The 20,244-nt window shown below is 46.7% G+C and overlaps 1 protein-coding gene across 1 annotated transcript; it reads left to right on the forward strand.

The window, feature by feature from the left end:
- Positions 1–8,633: 8,633 nt before the first annotated feature.
- On the forward strand, positions 8,634–9,276 carry LOC119398932 (uncharacterized). Its single transcript, XM_037665746.2, has one exon. It carries the CDS (start codon positions 8,783–8,785, stop codon positions 9,239–9,241), a length of 459 nt encoding a protein of 152 aa, XP_037521674.2. The 5' UTR covers positions 8,634–8,782; the 3' UTR covers positions 9,242–9,276.
- Positions 9,277–20,244: the final 10,968 nt, after the last annotated feature.

Raw genomic sequence — 20,244 nt, forward strand, 5'->3', positions numbered from 1 at the left:
CATCGATACTTCACCATAGGCCCGAAATATGGGCTGTGTGTATCCTCGGCTTGTCTTTCGTGTCTGAAGATGGTTGACCACTGCTGCATCTAGGCAGCACTTACAGCTGCTCCGCAGCTTCTGAATCTCGGATACATTGAGATAATTTGCAGTGGTGGGTAAACTGGTACAATTGCTTCAATGTGCTACATTTCGTTAAAGCTACTGCATCCCTGCTACAAATGAGAGAAACTGCTCTGAAGCTGCTCCGAATGTTACTTTCAAGATTCCTCTAACGGGGATATCGCTCCACGCTGCCTGATATGCAGAGTGGAGTGATATTGTCAAGACAATTTGTGGTCAACGCTAGGTAGCAATGTTGTAGAACAGTACGAAAACGGGACAGTGAAGACTGTCCCGTTCTTTTTTTGTTTCTTTTTTTTTTTTTGCGCTGTGCTGCCGCAGTCTTCATGAACCAACTAGTCCACCTAAGAACCCTTGCGCTAGGTGACAGTTGTCACTGCTTATTGTGAAGAGTACCGCCACATCTCCTTGCTCAAAGCTTCCCGAGATAACTTAATCTAATGGGCACTCATACACAATTTAATATGGAGAAATGTCGGTATACTCCGTGCACAAATGAGTGTGCTTAGGCAATTTCGGATTTTTACTGGGCCCTGCATTTATAAAGTTATGTACGGCTACGAGAGGCTCCCTTTCAGAGCCATATACTCTTAACTCCATGCACTTATATCACTAGCATCGCCTTTGAAGAAGCGGGGCAACAACCTGTACCACAGCAGCTTATGACTGTCAAATTTTCTGCTTTGCGGCATCGCATGTGCACGAAGTCTGAAGAATTGAGCAACACGTTGTGCGGTAGTCACCATTATGTCTTGGTTAAATAGAGATCTTTTTAGTCGATATTAGCATAGAGTATACCCAGTAGCGAGCAGTGCACTTACCGAAAACATCATACAATGAAAGCTGTTATGAAATCACAACAAGGGCCGTTTTTGGCGTCGTATTGTCCCCCGCCGCCGCCGCAGGTGTCCGTAACCACTATCGCACGAAATAAAAACAAATAAGAAAAAAATATATCCAGGATGGAACGAGGTTCGAACCTGGGGCCTCTGCGTGGGAGCCCAGTATTCTACCTCAGAGCTAATGCTGGTGCTTCAAACTGCTTTCAAAAAGACCCTACACTGTAAACCACTTTGCACCCTTAAGGGGGTTTCAAGCAAGCAAAACACCCTTTTGCCTAACCAAATTTGCAAAAATTAGGGTGTAAGGGTGCTTTCCTTCCCCAAAACAGCCTTTAGGGGGTAATGCTCTAACTAAACACCCTTTAGGAGTTAAGGGTGTTATGTGTTATCGAAACACCCATGGCCCATACCACAGCGTACCAGATGATAACTGGGACTCGCTGATTAAAATGTCGTTGGATCTTCGGCGAGTTTAGATTAAAAGATATGTCTCTTTTAGGGCTATCTACAAGCGTACCATAAATTTACGCCTATTCTCCTAATGTTTAATGTTCATTTATACGGAACAGAAATATCTCCACCGGCACTGAACGGCGGCTTAAGATACTATGGCTATATATACCAGATGGTCAGTGTTAGGCTGTGTAGCACGAGCGCTCCGTCCATGTGGTATTTTACAATACGCTTTGTTGTGCGTGCCGCGGTGTGGCGCGTGCGCACACCTTCTATGCTGATGTCATCTATAATTGCATGTTCCCTGACTGGTAGATTTTTTTAACACGAAAGTGTTTTATGCCGGGGTCCACCAAGACTTCAGTGACGTATTTCTGTCACGGAAATGACGTGGAAAAAATATACACAATCAGATGGCAAAGAAAAAAAGGTACCATCAACGGGCATCGAACCCACGACCGCTCGGTCCGCAACAAAAGATGCCGGGCACGCTATCCACTGCGCCACGGTCACAGACTCCACATGCTTTACGAACGCGCCTTTTATATCTACCACTCTCCCGGTCGGCTGGGTGGTGTTGACCTCTGGGAGTGCTAAGGTAAAGTAATTCGTCATTGCTGTGGCCTCCGCGACTAGCACCTGCAACGCGTTACGCGTCCGTCCCATTCGGCGCGTTTTCAATAGAAGTTGAATTTTGTCAATGCCTTAACACACCGCGAGGTGGCGACCTTTGCCCAAGCGTCGCAGAGCAATATATACCCTTCGGGAGAGTTTGGCGATTGTTTCATCTCGCCGCTCTCCGAGCTCCGCCCCAGCGCCGCCCTCTTCTTGTGACGTAAACCCTCTTTCCTCGCCGGCGGCGGCGGGCGGCAGTGCCGACAGCGCGGCGCGGAGTCCGGCGCTGCCGCGACGGAGAGACGCCGGCGCGCCGCACTTACACGATCGCTGAGGAGCGCGTGTAGGTTACGAAGCTTTGTGCGAAGCCGCGCGTATTCATGACGACTGCTCCTCGCTTTCAAGCGTGAATTTGTTGCGTGCGATGGGCTGCTGTTGCGGTTGGCTGTTCAAACAGCAGCGCGCAGGGTTTCCGCCTTTTAGGCTTCCCAAGGAAAAGAAGCGACGACGCCTTTGGATCAGAAACATCAGACGCAGCAAATGGACCCCGACCGACTGCTCCGTGCTATGCGAGATACGTACTTGAGTATTTAGCTTGAATATTGCTGGTATCATAAACAACGTACCATTAACACACACTTATTATTTGTTGTGCAATGGGGCCCTTTCAGGCGCACAAACTTTAAAAATAATTTTGTCACCCTGAAAAAAAAGGAATTTTATGATTCGCGTTTCGATCGCTTGGGCAGACTGAAATTTTGCAGCGATCACGCTGTAAGTGTCAAGCGTGATGCGTTGCGTTTACGTAATTACGTAAGCACGAGCTTGGGATGTTACCGTGATGTTGTGAGGGGAAGACTTATTTCGATATCGCAGGTTAATGCAGCCGCGCGTCAGCTGCGGCGGTTACCTGACATGTGTTGTACGTTATGTACGTGGTCTGCGTTTCTGTGGCTGTCAGCCTATGATGTCATTTACCGCTGTGTTGCCGCTTGTGTACATGCTACCAGTTTCAGGTTTAATTCGCGCATGTAAATTAATCTGCGCCTCTGTGCTAAGCGAATGTGCCTTGCGCTTTTTAGTCATGCACGTATAGTGCACGATGTCTGTGCTCGTGCAGGAAGCTCTTCAATTAAATTTCGTGATTAGGAAGTATAGAGCGCGAAGAAGTTGAGCAGAAAAATGATTTTGTAAAGTAAGCCAACAGGATGTCCGCTATCAGACTAGCCGAACGAGGTATTGTTTTCATTTAACACGCGCCTACTGGGGGCCCTGCAACTGCTCTGACGAAACCTGAGATGCCTCCGCAAACACGAAAATTTACCGCCGGCGTCCGCGGCGTCGGCGTCCCGCGTCGGCGGCGTCAACACGAGGGATGTCAAAAATCATCGCGTAATGACGTGACCATACGATCAAAGATTGTGATGTCATCATGACGTCGAATAACGCGACTTCACGCGATGAAGTCAGCACATGACCAGATGTGGTGTAGAAAGATTGCAGTGCCTCCGATCTTGGAGGCAGTGCAAAACAATGTTAGGTCACAAAGCTTTCGAGGGGGGGGGGGGGTGAGGAACAATACATCAACTGAAGAAAAGGAAGACGGCTTTCGCCTTCGAGTGGTCTTAGGCGAATGCATAAGGGACCCTGTGAGTTTTTTTTTCTCTCTTATTAGAGAGTTTTAGTGCCGGGGACTCCAAGCCGCTTCCTTATTCACCCTCTTACGTTCCCTTGTACTCTCAGCCGCACCCATGGACTATACAAAGAAACGTAAGGGGCTTACGTACGCAAAGCACTTTGGGGTCCCGGCACTAAAATTCTCCAAGAGGGAATTTTAGGGCTCGAGATCCCCAAGCCGCTTGTGTACGCCCGCTTTTGCGGTTTTGTGGCCTTAATACAATTACGTGCGCTGGTAGCTCTGTTTCTTTTAAAAGCAGAGCTGTTTAAGCTTGGAGAATGCCCGTTAGTGGCGAATAAAAATTGTCGTCATCATGAACCGGCACGCAATCCGTCCTCTTCTTTATCTTCTTTGCTGCCAGCACGCGTGCACACACATTTCCGGCGTGGTATGCAATGATTCTCACGTAACACTTGTCACGTGACATGTTCCAAAAATCACACCTGTTGTATATGCTCGTCACAGAGTCACATCACGCAATACCAATTTTGGTGTATATCAATCTGGCGGAACGGCCGCCATCGCACCATGAGCGTGGCACGTAAGTCATGCTGTACATGACACGCGTGTCATGACATTCACATTAACTCCCGTTGTTTATGTTCGTCACACAGTCATGTCGCGCACTACCAATTTTGGTGTATATCAAGAAAGCGAAACGGCCGCCAGCGCGCTCCATGAGCGCGGCACGTAAGTCATGCTGTACATGACACGCGTGTAATGATTTTCGCATTAACTCCCGTTATTTATGTTCGTTACACAGTGATGTCGCGCACTACCAATTTTGGTGTATATCAAGCTAGCGCAACGGCCGCCAGCGCACCATGAGCGTGGCACGTAAGTCATGCTGTACATGACACGCGTGTCATGATTTTCATAATAACTCCTGTTATTTATGTTCGCCATACACTCTTGTCAAGCCATACCAATTTTGGTAAATATCAAATTAACGAAACGGCCGCAAGAGCAGCAAGACTGTGGCATGTAAATCATGCTGTACATGCCATGCATGTCATGATTTTCATGTTATTACCAGTCATTTATGTTTGTCATACAGTCACATTATGCCATGCCAATTTTGGTGTACACCCCATGAACGAAACGGCCAGGAGAGCACAAATTCGTAGGCGGCTAGATAGGTAGATAGACAGATAGATACGCTCAAAGTCGCAGAAGTTCGCTAAGAAATGCTTCGCATTAAAAAAAAACAAAGATAGACGCAAACCCACAGATCTTCATAGCTCGAAAATTCACCGATGATCACGATAATCCGTCATGCGAATTCTGAGCGCAGCTTTGTGTTGAGGCAACGCGAACTGTGTTTGAATTTCTGGCTATCCGCACTGGAACATTCGTTACATATTGCCACAGAAACTGCCAGTGCTCGAGTGCTACGCACGCCACTCTGTGCACTGCAGGCGTCATCGACATCCCCGTCACGACAAGCGAGACAGTAGCAGCGCACCCACCAGCCCTGCGTGCGCACGAGCTCCGACCGAAGGGCGAGCACGCATGACGGAGGAAGAAAGCGATGCAGTGGCTCGTGATATCGACAGAATCCACGTTCGCTGTCTTTCGTCCTCGTTCGCTCTATCGGTTACGCCGACTACGCCAACGGCGATGCCGAACAACGCTGGAACAGACGCTTAATAGCTGCGCTCTAAAAGCACAGCGCGTATCGTAGAACGTCGTGGACTCGAATCGGCGTGCACAACTCAGTTTCACGATTATTTGGACACGTCTAATTCATTCCATATTCTTCATTAAATTTGTATAACAATGTTCTTGCACAATTTTGCTTTCGCAATTTGTTTAGGAGCGCTAGATTTCACGAATGAACAGCGCGTACATAGCCTCATCCGTGCGCCCGTCGCGCAGGAAGACTATATATGGCGGACGCCGCCGGAGCGGAGGCGTGTCGGTGACGTGAACAGCGTCATCGCCGCGCTGCGACGTCACTGCCCCGCCCATTCGCCAGACTCTCCCCATCGACGGCTCTGAAGCGTCGTAAAAGCGTCGGCCTCGCTCAGCATCACGCCAATACAAACCAAAAATAGCTCTGCGACGCGCGCCTGCCTCACCTGGCTGTAACACCGCGTTCTATGCTCACTCGCTCGCCCCGAGAAAAATCGCGGCCGGGCTACCGGGGCGGCAGGACGCGCTTTGCGTTTCCCTCTGGTCCGGCCATGGTGTTCGATCACATTTTAACATGCCGCGGGATGGCGACCAAGTTCTGCGTCCAATATGTGACGCTCTTCTGGCTATCACACCTCGTGCTCTGATTACGCTTTCACCGTTAGCTACTACAGCTACGACAAGGGTTTGTTTAATCATTTAACATGGACGTTAGTCGTCGGGATGGAGATGTACCACCAATCATCAAAGTGGGTGCATAAACGTTAAACGGCGCCATTACTGCCAGACATCAATATACATTGTGCAAACTCTCTTATATCAATGTACCGTAAGCATTCAGTTATTTCTGTAAGGGCACGCTTTACTTTCGTGTTATTCCGATTCCTATAACGGAGGGATCAACCGTGTTTTTTCAAAATTTTCAGTGATAAGGGTGTTTAGGCCATTGGAAACACCCTATGGTATGGGTGTTTTGATACGTGAAAACACCCTTTTCCTAGGGTGTAAGGGTGTTAGTTATAGACACGGCAAAACCCCCTTAAGGGTGTAAAGTGGTTTACTGTGTATACAGGCTTCATATCGGGAAAGAACCACATTAACATATGTAGTGTAGTGTGGTAGAAGAGTATAAAATAACAACCAGGTGTCACACAACGCGAATTCCGCAACGAGTGGGTTGTTGAATGCTTCCAACTCATTACAAAGGGGTCTGCCATAATTCTTCGTCGTCATCAGCGACAGCCTCAAAAATGCCTTACAGGTGTTTAGCGGGTTCTCCGCGGATTGACGAAAAATTGCATAGTGGTTGCTTCCTATACTTCACAAACATTATGATGATTTATAGCGTAGTGGGTCCCTCGCAAGTGCCCTTCTATTGGTTGACAAGGAAGCCCATAAGGCTCCCATGATCCATTTCCTCAAGGTCTCAATCAAGTTATATCACTCTCTCTCTCTTTCTTATTTTAACGTATGTTATAAAGCGTGGTGGGAGAGTTGAACAACAACCGGGCGTCACACTATGCGAATTACGTAACTAGTGGGTCGTTTAGAGCTTCCAATCCATTACAAAGGGCTCAGCTATAATTTTTCATCGTCATCAACCGTCGCATCAACAAAGTGCAGATAATGCTTTACAGATGGTACCTCGCTTCTCCGCGAAATGAAGAATAACGTCGTGGTGGGTGCTCCCTAACTTCAGAAAAATTAGGACTTATGGTGCAGTAAGTACCTTGCAACTGTACTTGTATTAGTAGCCACAATAGAGTTTATAATGGGCTCTAGAAATGCCGCTCTTCCAGCTTTCGCTGTGTCTGTACTGCGCTTTCCGCGCAGGCCTGGCGTTTTTTTTTTATTTGTGGCAAAAACATCTATAGTCAGATACAATTTTAGAAGTCAGCGGCATTTTCTCCTCAAAGGCGGATGCTTACACGTCTGTACCAATGGGCGCGCACTCCACACTGACGTCACGAGTTGGACGTCACGAGCTGCAGCGCCTCGGTCATCTGGGCGGGGCCTGTCTGGACTTCTTAAGTTTCATCTGACTATAAATGGTCATTTCCCTCAGCAAGTCAACAATAGGTCCTTTCTATTCTGTGGTATCACAAAACAAGCGGCAACACCCTATTTCTTGCTTGTGGTGATCGCTTGAAAGCTGCTAGGCTTGTTGGCGAGGCGACATTATCTTTTTCTCGAGATTGCTGGCAAGATAAACGACATGACCTTACGTTTCGTACTACCATAATGATCCGCCAGCTCACCGGTTGCCATTGTCCATCATGCAAAATACCGCACGTACAGTGAGCGCTTCAATCGTTAGACCACCGGTTCCTGCAGTAGTTTCAATTTGTCCAGTAAGACAGTAAATTGAACTATTGATGATTAATGGAAATCGTGCATAAATATGTTTTATTATAATATTTATGGTGTTCTATGAGCTTGAAGTCATAAAATGTTACGTGTATTTCGGTATATTTACGTGGAACGTTACTCTACTTTTACTGGCAGCAAAACAGTTTGTGCTACGAAAAGGCATTCGACTCAGTGGAAACACTTGCAGTGTCTTGTGGTAATATAATTTCACAGCTGCTGGTCGAAAGCCACACATTTCTGTCAGCGTGGCGGTTTTTCATATCTGTTTGTTTCGTGTCTTTTCGCAGTGTTTTGATGTCTTACTGTTTACTGCTTTTGAAGAACCATTCTGGTGCATTTATGATGCAATTTAGCGCCACTTTAATTCCATACCAGCATTTACCCATTCCAGTCAATATTTAATATTGTCCATTTTTTGTCTTGGCAAAATGCTACGAAAATGAAGGCAGCTGCTACAAAATGCGTCTTTTATGCTACAAAGTGTGCTCCAAAATGCTCTCGGCCATTGCCATCACTGAGTTTGCCTTATATCTCTAGAATTATGCGCTGAACCATTACGTTTTCTTGAACACGGTATAAAACCACAGTGCGCCAGTTCTCCACACCGTGCCCCTGCATATCATAAGACACCAGACAGAACCGGTGCACACTACCACGTATTGCATAAGTATGTGTGTAAGTGTATCTAGGATATTGATTTCTCCGGCATGCTTTACTTCAATTCATATATTAATCATCGAGATCAATCTCCACGTAGAATCTAGCGCTGAATTCTTGGTCAGCCACCCCGTATGCTGGGCGGGCGCTGTTTGAGGAACAGGCAGATGTTCAACAAGATGGTGGTGTTTGCTGGACACACAATGCCGAGCTTCGCGCACCTGATCTCACAGTTCAGGGAAATTGTTGAAGCTTTCTTCTTAATTAAATTATCTCTCGATGCAGGTACTTTTACAGCGGACGTCTAGACGTGGCTAACGTGCATCAGGCCGCCTGCACCCACACGGCCGCCGCCAAGTACCTCGTCCCGAAACTAGAAGAGAGATGCCTGTCCTTCGTGAAAAGCCACATGAAGCTGGACGATGTGTGTCCTTTCCTAGACTACGTTCTCACCATGGGCGAAGAAAAGCTGCTTGATCGCGCCAGCGCACTCATCAGTCAGGACAGTCTCGGGGTGATTAGCTCATCGAAGTTCCCCTCTTCGACCGAGTTCACTGTGATATTTATCCTCAGCCACGCGACCAACCTGCCCGAGGTATCGGTGGTGAACGCGGTGTACAAGTGGGCGCATAACCAGGCGCTGTTACGCGGCACTGCGAGCGGGCAACAGCCCGACGTTCGCCCCTTTATGGTGCCGCTTTTTCCCGAGCTGCGGTTCCTTGCGTTGACGTCCAAAGAATTTGTCGAAGGTCCCTTGGCGTGGAGAATTTTCACCACTGCCGAAGCCCTAGCCATATTGAGCAACATCGTGAAAGAAGGCTCGATGGTCATGCCAAAAGAATCGGAAGGCTCGTGCGCACACTACTAAAGGAAATACCACCGGATTGTTTGTCAACAATTATGTTACTCAACGGTCACATGGACGATACCGGTCAATATCCAGACTCAATGATTGGTTTTCGATCAGGACTATCCACGCAAGATGCCATGCTTCAGCTCACAACAGCTATTCTGGATCCCCTCATACCTACACATACCAAAGCTGTCCTGGCAATTGACCTCAAAAAAGCATTCGATAACGTCAAACATGAAGCCATTCTAAATGCTTTGATAGACCTAAGGGTTGGTCAAAGAACTTATAACTATATAAGGGCTTTCCTCCAAAACCGAATGGCCACCATGTGTGTAGACAATCTTCGTACACGCCGCTACACACTAGCTAACATAGGCACCCCGCAAGGATCTGTGCTATCCCCTTTCCTTTTTAATGCAGTACTTATTCCGCTTGCGCGGAAGCTGCAGAACATCCCCCATCTTGACCATACCCTGTACGCAGATGATATTACTTTGTGGACTACATATGGATCGGACGCCCAAATCGAAGAAACACTACAAACAGCTGCAATGGTAATACAGGACGAGGTCGCCAAGGTAGGCCTCAGCTGTTCACCAGAAAAATCAGAACTTTTCTTGACTCCACCAAAAGGTAACAGAAACCAAACTTCCATCAAAATCTGCGTACAGGGTAGGGAGATCCCTCAGGGCCCTACCATTCGCATCTTGGGGCTCTACCTGCAACAAGATGGGAAACATACCGAAACCATCAAACGCTTAAAGAGCATGCTGGCAGCTACCACGCAGCTAATACGCAGAGTGACAGGTAAAGATCACGGCCTGCGAGAAGCCGATACTCTGCGAGTGGTACACGCGTATACCATGAGTAGGGTATTGTATTCTACACCCTACCTCAACCTTAATGTGACCGAAGTCCAAACAATTAACTCTATAATCAGACAAGCCACCAAGGCAGCGCTCCGCCTCCCAAAAAACACCAGTAACGAACGCCTGGCAGAGTTAGGTGCGCATAACACCATACAAGAATTAACCGAGGCACATTTGCAGGCACAATATCTCCGACTAGCCAGCACCCCTACCGGAAGACATATACTTTCAAAGCTCCAAATTCGCATCCCCGCCAATCATGAATCCCTGAAATCCCTACCCAAGGAAATTCGCGAAACATTCTGTATTAGACCGCTCCCCCGTAACATGCACCCCGACCGAAACCGCGAGCGACGGAAAGCCAGAGCAGCAACTCTCCATAAAGCATACGGTGAGGAACGGGATGCTATCTGGGTGGATGCTGCATGCGATCAGCACGGAGCCACAGCGGTGGCCTACACACCGAACACCCCTCCAATAATAAAGGAATTACCTCGTGGAACAAACCCAGAAGAAGCGGAAGAGATCGCTATTGCGCTAGCGCTCGGCAGTTCCAATGCTACTTACATCCTCAGTGATTCAAAAACTGCATTGCTAAATTATGCTAGGGGCAGAGTTCACCCTACCACATTCCACATGCTGACCCAGAACCCCCCTTCCTCCCGCAGCGCTGAGCTCATCTGGGTGCCTGCGCATTCGGGAAACCCTGGCAATGAGGCCGCCGATTCTTTAGCCCGAGGGTCGAGAAACCGGGCACAGGTGGATCTCATGGAGGGTTTCTCGAAGGAGCGTGCGTGTACCTTTGCTGAGCTCACTGCGAATGCTCGTGCTGAAAGGCAAATATACCCACCCCCACACACTTCCCTTACTACCAGGGAACAGCACCTATGGCGCCGTCTGGAAACGCGGACTTTACCTACCCCCTCCCTCCTCTCCCACTACCGACCCATCCCACCTTCCTGCCCACATTCTCCTGGCCTGTCCGTCTTCTCCTCCTCCCGGCGGGTCGGTGCCACTCAAAACCTGGGAGGACTGGGAGACCTCGCTACGCTCCACGGACCCGGCAAGGCAGAAGATCGCCGCCCGCCGGGCTGCCAGCGTCATGGACTTATTAGACATGAACGTTTGAGTGTGGTGGGGTCGCGCGGGGACCCAGGGGGCCTGGGAGGTCCTGAATTCCCTTGCAATAAAGGTTTTCGACTCGACTCGACTCGTCAAAACATGTGGTAGATTATCTGCTCGCTAGAGCTAGTAAGCAGTACTAATTACGATCCACACTCTCGGTAAAAATGTTCGTTAGAAGTATATACCATACCTTATTAAAAGTTAGCTGCATATGTGTTAAAAGTTCGCCGCATGTGTGTTCCTATTTTTTTGCTTCTGAGCCATAACAAATTCAGTTCTTAGTGAGCGCTGTGTCTGTGTGCTTATCTTCGTTGTCCCGTTTTGGCGCTGCTTTCACGCTACCGATGTGCAGGATCCATCATACAAGAAGTCGTGCAACCACGGAAAGCAAAGTGAACAAGAACACACAAACGGCGATCGCATGTAGTACATGGAGGCATGAACGAACCATAAGGAAGAATACACACGCTTAGAGAATACCAAGGCTTTTACGCGGTAACCACTGCAACAGGATTCGAAGACAATTTATGCCGCCGCGGCGGCACTGTGGTTACTGCACTCGGCTGCTGATCCGAAAGAGGCGGGTTCCATCCGGACCGCGGCAGTTGCATTTTGTTAGAGGCAGAGCGCTACAAAATGGTAAAAGAATAAGAATGGAGTGGGGCGCATTTGGCAGGCATACTCAAATCATTAATTAAAGTTTACCACTATCCCTCAAGAGAAAGGTATATAACAGCTGCATCTTACCGGGTCTTACCTACGAAGCAGGAACGTGGAGGCTTACGAAGAGGGTTCAACTGAAAAGGGAAATTCCATCGAAAGAAAATGATAGGTGTCACCTTAAAAGGGCCCTGCAAAGCTTTTCCAAGCAGTCGTCTAATGACTTCATTAAAACAGTTTATTGCCTCACGAATTGACTGCCGCAAACAATTTTATAATCTGTCAAGTACGAGTGGAGTTACAGGGACTTGCCGTGGGCTTTTAACAGCGAAGGTGTTTTTAGTCGAGGCTTTCATGTGCAGGGTCGGCGTAGAACTGATCACGTGGTCTTTGGCCTTGCAGTGTGGCGGGAGTCAGGCTCGGTAGGAAAGAGAGGGCTGCGCCGTGCTGCGACAGCCGAGGGCGTGCTGCGAGATGCGAGGGCGGAGGATGTCGAGGGGTGAACCTTCGAGAAATGCGCCAAGATCGGGTTACGATGAGGCGCAGTGTAGTATAAAATAGCGTGTCAGTGTCAGTGTTCAGGAGTTTGCGCTTTCAGAATGGCGAACGTTTCTCGTTCTCCCGATGAAGAAGCCACCTGACGTGAGCGTCAGTGAGAGCTGACACGAGAACGGGATGTTCGCACAAGGGAGGCAGAAGCTAAGCGCCAGCGAAGGGAAGACTTGAAAAAGAGAAGCGCGACATAGCCTGATGAATGACGGGCATGGGCCTCGCTGTTTCGACAGTGTTCGCGAAGTGGAGCTGACTGGATTTTTATTAAGCGCTTTCTCTCCCCTTTCGCACCGGCGAGCGCGTTGAGAGCTACGCAGGGAGGGGGATGACAAGGGGACAAGATGCGTCCCTTCGTAAGCGCGCGTCATGACCTTGAGCGTGTTTTTTTTTTTTTTTTTCTCTTCGAACGCGCAGCTTACTTTCACTGTGATCGCGAGCGAGCGCGCGGGCACACGGCGGCATTCCGCGGCGACCACGGTAAGTACGCAGCACCATATGCTGAAATCAGCCAACGGCTGTGTAGTTGGGTATATGGCATCATTTGCAGAAAGAAGAAGCGATTTCTAGCTGACTTTGGAAATTAACTGATAGTTCCAAGCCACGTGCTGCGTGTTCTCAAGAGGCGTCGAATACTGATCGGCAGCGTTTTCTGGCCATGCTGAAAAAAGTGCTGCACGGTTCTTTAAGGGACAAGAGAGCACAGTGGGTCAGACAACGGGTGTTAGTCGAAATCAAGTAAAAATGGCATGGGCAGGGCATGTAGCGCGTAGGCAAGATAACCGCTGGTCATTAAGAGTAACCGACTACATTCCGAGAGACAGCAAGCGCGCGAGGGGGAGGCCGATAGTTAGGTGGGCAGATGAGATTAAGAAACTTGCGGGGACTATGTGGCCGCAGCAAGCACAGGACCGCGTTGATTGACGAAACATGGGAAAGACGTTTCCCCTGCAGCGGCCGCAGTCAGGCTGATGATGATGGTGATAAAAATGCTAGATATCCGTGCACTGTGCGATGTCTGCGCGTTAAAGAACCCCAGGAGGCCTGAATTTTCGGAGGAATCTTTCACTGCGGCGTGCGCCTCATAATACGTACTCGACGCCTCAGAGGGCACGGCACTTGGCTGGCGAACAAGATGTCTAAAACGCCGTTGCTGCTATTGCAGATGCTGCCATGGTTTCTCGTCGGAATGCCTGTGGAAGACGACGGAAGCTGCTTTTTCGTCATCGATGCGCAGCGTTGCAGAAATGGAAGCTTGGAGTGCGCACTTTCTGGACTTGCTGCCACGGGTGTGACGTCACCAGCGACCAGTCTACAAAAGGGACAACGCGAGAACATCGGCTTCAGAGGGCACGGCACTTGGCTGGCGAACAAGATGTCTAAAATGCCGTTGCTGCTATTGCAGGTTAGTTACAGCTCTACGTATCGCAGTGATAATAGATGCTTGTTAGTGCTGCCGTGCCCTCGTAGATGTTGTGCTATTTTGAACGATTGCTGGTCAGTACTGTTGCTGCTGATGGCTGGTGATGTTGAGGAAAATCCAGGCCCAAAGACTGCTGAAATGTTGCAGGAAATTCTCGAAAAACAAAATGCTTTGGGTAGCAAAGTAGACGACATCAGGAAAGAAATTGCAGAAGTGAATGCTAAAACAGATAAGATGCAAATTGTACTATCCATGTTTGACGAAATGAAAGATAGAATAGATAAACTGGAGACAATCGTTCGAGAGCAAAATGACAAGTTAATCGATTACGAAAACAGAAGCAGACGAAATAATCTCTTGGTGTTTGGCCTTACTGAGAGCGCGAGCGAGTCTGTACAAGTGTTAAAAAGGCGCATTGTGAATGATATTTTTTCTAAAGTTCTTGGCATAGAAGTCACTACGGTGGAAAGAATTCACCGGATCGGCAAAGTAAACCCTGATAAACCAAGGCCCGCGATCTTGAAATTTCACGACAGCAAGGAAAAGGATACCATTTTTAAAAACTGCGCAAAACTAAAGGGAACTTCGATCACAATAAGCAACGACTATGCGAAGGAAACAGTGCAGATACGAAAGAAGTTATGGCAAAGCGCTGCCTTGGATAGGGGGGCGGGTGCGAAAGTAGTCCTCGTGCACGATAAACTCAGGATAAACGATGACTTATACGCATGGGATGACGTCAGAGGCAAGCGCTATTTGCACTCGGACAAACGTGGTACTGATACAACGAAGCGAAATGAGCGCGTTGTATCACCTGAGTCAAACGGATCTGATAGCCCAGGCAGCTCTTTCGAGACACCAAAAAAATAGCTAAGATTGCTCTCGTTCAATGCTCGCAGTATAGTGAAGAAGACTACGCACCTTGAGTACTTATTGCTTTCACACGATCCTCACATAACCACAATAACAGAAACATGGTTGCATGAAAATATACCGAATGATTGTGTTGTACCTCCCAGTTACAACATATTTAGAAAAGACAGAAACTCACGTGGAGGTGGGGTGTGTATAATCCTTAAAGGTTCTCTTAATGCTTCGTTGGTTGATTGTGAAGTACCAGAAACTCTCTGGTGCAGAATAACTTGTGAAAATACCATTTTCCTTATTGGAGTTGTATATCGGCCACCCTCAAGTTCCCCTCAGTTTCTGAAATCCTTGAACAAGTTCTTATGTGCTCATGTAAATGGGAACACTAGGTTGGTAATGACTGGAGATTTTAATATTCCATATATAAACTGGCAGAATTTTTCATACAGTGGTGGGGAACCAGTAAACGCTGAAAAAATGCTAGAAATTATGTTTACCTACAATTTGAAACAAATAGTGCTTGAAGATACCAGAATTACGCCGACGTCAAGGTCGTTACTGGACTTTGTGTTCCTATCAAATAAATTAAATGATTACAAGGTGATGGTGGAAGATGGTATATCGGATCACTGGAGGATCTGTCTTGATCTGCCTGTTCGAGCATTAAGACATGTGAAGAGCTATGTGCCAGTAAAAGTTAAAGACTATGCTAGGGCTTACGATACTTCGATTCTTGACTATTTGGAGATCCAATATGAAAATTTCGAGAGCATCTCTGGTTTAAAATCAGTAGAAGAGCTATGGCAAGAATTCAAACGTGTTATAAGTTATTGCATAGACAAATATGTTCCATCACGTGTTAAAAAAACGAAACAAAGAAGTCCTTGGATCACCCGAGATATCATCCATATGAAAAGGAAAATTAAGAGACTGCGTAAAGGGAGCACGTCGCCAGTGGTTCTGAGAAATCTAAAAACTGAACTGAGGCGTACTTTTGGCTACATCTAAACAAACATTTTTTGAAAAAAACCTCAGTGATTTCATCAGGTCTTCACCTCAGAAATTTTGGCGGTATTTTAGCGACAGGAAAGCAATAGCTGATGAAATCCATGTTGGTAGTGACATTATAACGAAAAAGGATGAGATAGCAAACCATTTTAACAACTTTTTTCAGTCTGTATTTAACCCACCAGAAACTACAGCGAGTACAGAAGAAGCATTAAAAATTCCCCCTACTGTTCCAATGGAAACACTTGAAATATCTAGGGAAGGCGTATTTCAACAACTACTCAAATTAGATACAAAAAAATCGAGCGGTCCCGACGATATACCAACTGTATTCCTCAAGCGATATGCAGAATGGATGTCGCATTATCTGACTATCATCTTTCAAAAAAGTTATACAACGCACTCACTGCCACAAGATTGGCGCACTGCATTCGTCATTCCTGTATTTAAAGGGGGCAACCGAAAACAGGCAACAAATTATCGTCCAGTTTCACTTACTTCAGTTACTTGCAAAGTGTTCGAACATATAATAGCAAAACATATACTCAAGTTTCTAGATCAGAACACTTTGCTGTACCCTTATCAACATGGCTTCAGGACGGGGTTATCAACCGTGACACAGTTAATAGAAACAATTCATGATTTTGCGGGTGCTGTAGATATAAGACAACAGGTTGATGTGGTTTGCGTCGATTTTGCAAAGGCGTTCGATAAAGTACCCCATGTCCAATTAATCTCCAAATTACGTAATGCAGGAATAAATGAACTAGTAATAAAATGGATTGAAGCATATTTAACAAACCGTACGCAGGTAGTAAAACTGGGTGGCCATGTATCAGATCCTTTAGCTGTACTTTCAGGAGTGCCCCAAGGCTCGGTACTGGGACCACTATTATTTCTCCTCTATATCAATGACATCAGTAGCGTGGTGGCAGAAGAGGGTGTCCAGGTTAAACTTTTCGCAGACGACTGCTTAATCTACGCCACAATTACCAAGCTAGACGATCAACTCAAAGTTCAGAATTGTTTGAAAAATTTAGATAATTGGTGTAGGAAATAGAAAATGTCAATAAATTATTCTAAATCTACATATACACACATTAGCAAAAGGAAAACTATCCATTCCTTTTCGTACAGCATTGGTGGACACTTGCTGGTGAATGCGCACCAGTTCAAGTATCTCGGGGTAACAATTACGCGGAAACTGTCATGGAATGAACATATAGATAACGTCTGCACGACAGCCTATAAAAAGTTATACATATTGAGGAAAAAACTAGAACATGCATCGCGTGACGTAAAACATATTGCATACACCACCTTCATTAGGACGATACTAGAATATTCAGCCGTTGTTTGGAGTCCCCATCAAGTGACCCTTAAGAAGAAGCTGGAAAGAATACAGAGACTGGCGGCACGTTTTATTTGTTCAACGTACCGAAGGAAGGAATCGGTCACGCTGATGTTACAGAGATGCAACTTAGATTCTCTTGAACTACGGAGAAAAAAATATAGGCTGAAGGTTTTTTTCCAAATAATTCACGATCAACTTAAGATTGATAAGCTCAAATATTTACACGCCCCAGGCAAAAGAAACCCCCGAACTAATCACGATTGCGTCATAAAACCATACCAAACAAATACTGACACGTTTCGATATTCTTTCTTCCCAGATGTCGTAGAAATGTGGAATAAACTACCAAACGCTATTGTTGTTTTAAACAATGTCACCGACTTCGAAAATGCTGTAGAGGCGCATTTACGAGATTGTTCAATGTGATTTTTGTTCAGTGCCAAATCATGTAAGCGACCTCATGCTCATTGTAAATAATTTGAAAAATGTCAGATAATTTTGAATTGTTATTATTTTTTTTATTGTAATTTAAGGAAATGCCTGTTTTCATTGTGAAGTGCCAAATATTAAGCATCTTTATGTACCTTGTACATTTTTTATGTATGTTATTGTATTGTCCTCTCTGTTATGACCCTCTATGAGGGTTGACAGTATTCATAAATAAAATAAAATAAAAATGATACCGTCTTTTCGGCATGTAATGTGTCAGAAATTACTAAGGCCATAGATAGCCTTCTAAGTTATAAGGCGATTTATGGCATGACTTCGCATTAGCACATGTACCAGTGAGCACATTGAAAGGAGGAGGTCATGAGTGATGTTAATTTCCACGGCGTTTTATGACATCAGTTTTAATTGCCTCCAGCCTTTCTTTCACATTGAGTAGCCCTCCTGTCGTCGTCTGCTTCGGTGGTCGCAGCAATGGTGCATTTACACGCTGCACCACGGCGCCAGCGTGGGGCACAATTTGGGGGCGAAGGGGGGAGGCCACTTGGAGTTATCTCCTGCGTCACCTTTGCCCCCCCCCCCCCCTCCACCCCCCCCCAAAAAAAAGCAAGCATTGTCAAAGCACAACGCATAAGTTCACCGCCTCTCTGCTGCCCCGAAAGAACTCACTTGTCGGAGGTGCCCTCCCCACCCTTCCGCCAGTGCAAAATCTCTTACGTGTAATACTTTGCGTGTAAATCCGTTACGTCCAAATTATACACGTAAAACGGTTTACGTGTATTATTCGAGTCTTCGCTATCAGAACCCACTGCGAAAACGACGTATTAGGGTGGGCGGCCGCACACGCTTATGCTTTGAGGTACAACGTAAAGCTCTGTCTGAAGGCTCTCCTCCGTTCCACAGCGTTTCCCATAAAATAGAATGAAGCTGGTGTGGGAATCTTCTCCATGGGTGATGCACTGATTACAGAACTAGTTCACTTCTGAGCAGTGTTGTTGGTAACGCGTGCCAGGTAACGCCGTTGCCGGTAACGTGTTTCTTTTTTCGGTAACTTAGTAACGTGCTCGTTACCATTTCGGAACTGCAACGGGTAACCTACTCACGTTAACGAGAGGTGTCACGTTACCAGTTACTCTTTATTTCAATTATCCTAGGAGGCTTACAGAGTACTACTTCGTCTCGTTCGCGCCACATTCTCAGAGCTATCCTATATTGTCGAGTGGCGGACTGTTATCAGCCTACCAGGCGCCGACAATAGGAGTGTCACCTAATGTGTCGTCGAGCGCCTGTGTACCGTATACGTGCGGACGCATTCCCTGAGGAGCGAGTCAAGCTGTCCGACGAAAGCATTGAAATAGAGCTGTTGCTTAGGTTCTACAATTTTATTTGTCAGAAAGTCTTCCTTGCAATACTACAGCGCTGTTTATCAATCTTGTTTTCTAAAAAAAATGTCCGTCTATCTGGCTGCAACTGTGGGTATACGCTTCTGGTTGAAGTTCTCAGCGAGGAAGGCTGAACTTGAACGCATTCACGTGAGCACTCGGAAATTTTACGGAAAATGTACAGGTTAAAGGAGGGAAAATTATTTATGTTATGAACATTCTTTCAGGAACTATGCAATTGGAGCATTTCTTCATGGCTACAAAATCTGCGTGCTTGTTTCGCTAGTAGAAGTACGCAATCAGAATTACTGCAAGCTTGTTGAGAGATCAGAGATGTGTTCTTTCCGGAGAGCGTTGGCGATGAAATCTTATTTTCATGCTTAATGTCCCTTCGATAAACGGCTTTACTATCTGCCACAATGTTATAAATCATCACAAAGAACTCTACAGTTAAATCAGGCCACAGTAGTATTGCTAAAGTTGGGCACACTTGTGCAAAGCATGCTCGTTATGTCAGTAATTCACCTAAAATTGTTGCTCGGGCCGGAAATCCTATGTGAAATACAAATATGATCGTTACTAAATTGTTATTCTGGGTTCCCGCGATAGCGAAGGCGCACTCATTAAAATTTCTGAAAAGTCAGTAACGGCAAAAGTAACGTGCGTTACCTTTTTTCGGTAACGGTCACGCGTTACCTTTTCTTTTTTTGGGGGGGAGGGGGGGGGGGGACGTAAGGCGGTAACGCGTTTTTTTCTTGCTAGCGTAACGAGTAACGTATTCAGTTGCTTTTTTTTTTTTTGGCTAACGCCTACACACTGCTTGTGACCGACAGACACCATATTTCCTTACGTCTTCTTTATATGGTGTGCGATGGAACACAAAGCTTTTGTTGACGGGGATTTGCAGGGTTTATTAAGCACTGGGATACAAGAATCATGTGGCTGCATGGAGGTAAGAATGCCTACAGTCGAATAGCCGCCTCCCCCCCCCCCTTTACCAATAATAATATCTGGGGTTTTGGGTCCCAAAACCGGTGACTATATGATTATGAACCACACCGTAGGGAGCACTCGGGAAATTTCGACCACCTGGGTTTTTACAGCGAAAGCTGTTATGAGATCATTTCACCGGCCGTTTTTGGCGCCGTAGTTGTCCGCCGCCGCCGCCGCCGCTGCCGCTGCCGCTGCCGCCGCCGCCGCCGCCGCCGGTGTCCGTAACCAGTATCGCTCGAAAGAAGAAAAAAAAAACGAAATAAGAAAAAATTTCCAGGATGGAACGAGGTTCGAACCTGGGCCCTCTGCGTGGGAGCCCAGTATTCAACCTCTGAGCCATG

The sequence above is a fragment of the Rhipicephalus sanguineus genome, chromosome 7 (assembly GCF_013339695.2).
Source record: "Rhipicephalus sanguineus isolate Rsan-2018 chromosome 7, BIME_Rsan_1.4, whole genome shotgun sequence".
Taxonomy (NCBI): domain Eukaryota; kingdom Metazoa; phylum Arthropoda; class Arachnida; order Ixodida; family Ixodidae; genus Rhipicephalus; species Rhipicephalus sanguineus.

Excerpts from the sequence above, each read along its gene's own strand:
- LOC119398932 (XM_037665746.2), top strand. The coding sequence starts at position 8,783 with ATGAAGCTGGACGATGTGTGTCCTTTCCTAGACTACGTTCTCACCATG.